Below are 293 nucleotides of genomic sequence, written 5' to 3' on the forward strand. Positions count from 1 at the left end.
TCTAGTTCCTTCACAGGCCATGGGATCTCCAGGTATGAGCTCAGGAATGATTAGTTCTTCCAGGGGAAATATGGGACTTATGACACCGCAATTAATACCGGCTGCACCAATAGATATGTACTCCACTAACTCCCAACCTAGGATACTACCAAACGCCAACTGGTTTGCGTATCCAATTTACCCTCAATGCCCTGTACCACTACCAATGGACAACCTAGTTTAAATGTAACCTAGTACAAAATAATAGTTTACAGTAGTATTTGCAATCCGAACGTTATCTTAAGTACTACTTT

The 293-nt window shown here is 41.3% G+C and overlaps 1 protein-coding gene across 1 annotated transcript; it reads left to right on the top strand.

Annotated features, from left to right (window-relative positions):
• OGAPHI_006317 (uncharacterized protein) lies at positions 1 to 223 on the top strand (the record flags this gene model as incomplete). The annotated part of the gene is made up of 1 exon (XM_046207592.1): positions 1 to 223. A coding segment is annotated over one exon (223 nt), but the record flags the coding sequence as incomplete, so codon positions are not given.
• Between the last annotated feature and the right edge of the window lie 70 nt (positions 224 to 293).

The sequence above is a fragment of the Ogataea philodendri genome, assembly GCF_020536065.1.
Source record: "Ogataea philodendri strain CBS6075 chromosome Unknown scaffold414, whole genome shotgun sequence".
Classification (NCBI taxonomy): Eukaryota; Fungi; Ascomycota; class Pichiomycetes; order Pichiales; family Pichiaceae; genus Ogataea; species Ogataea philodendri.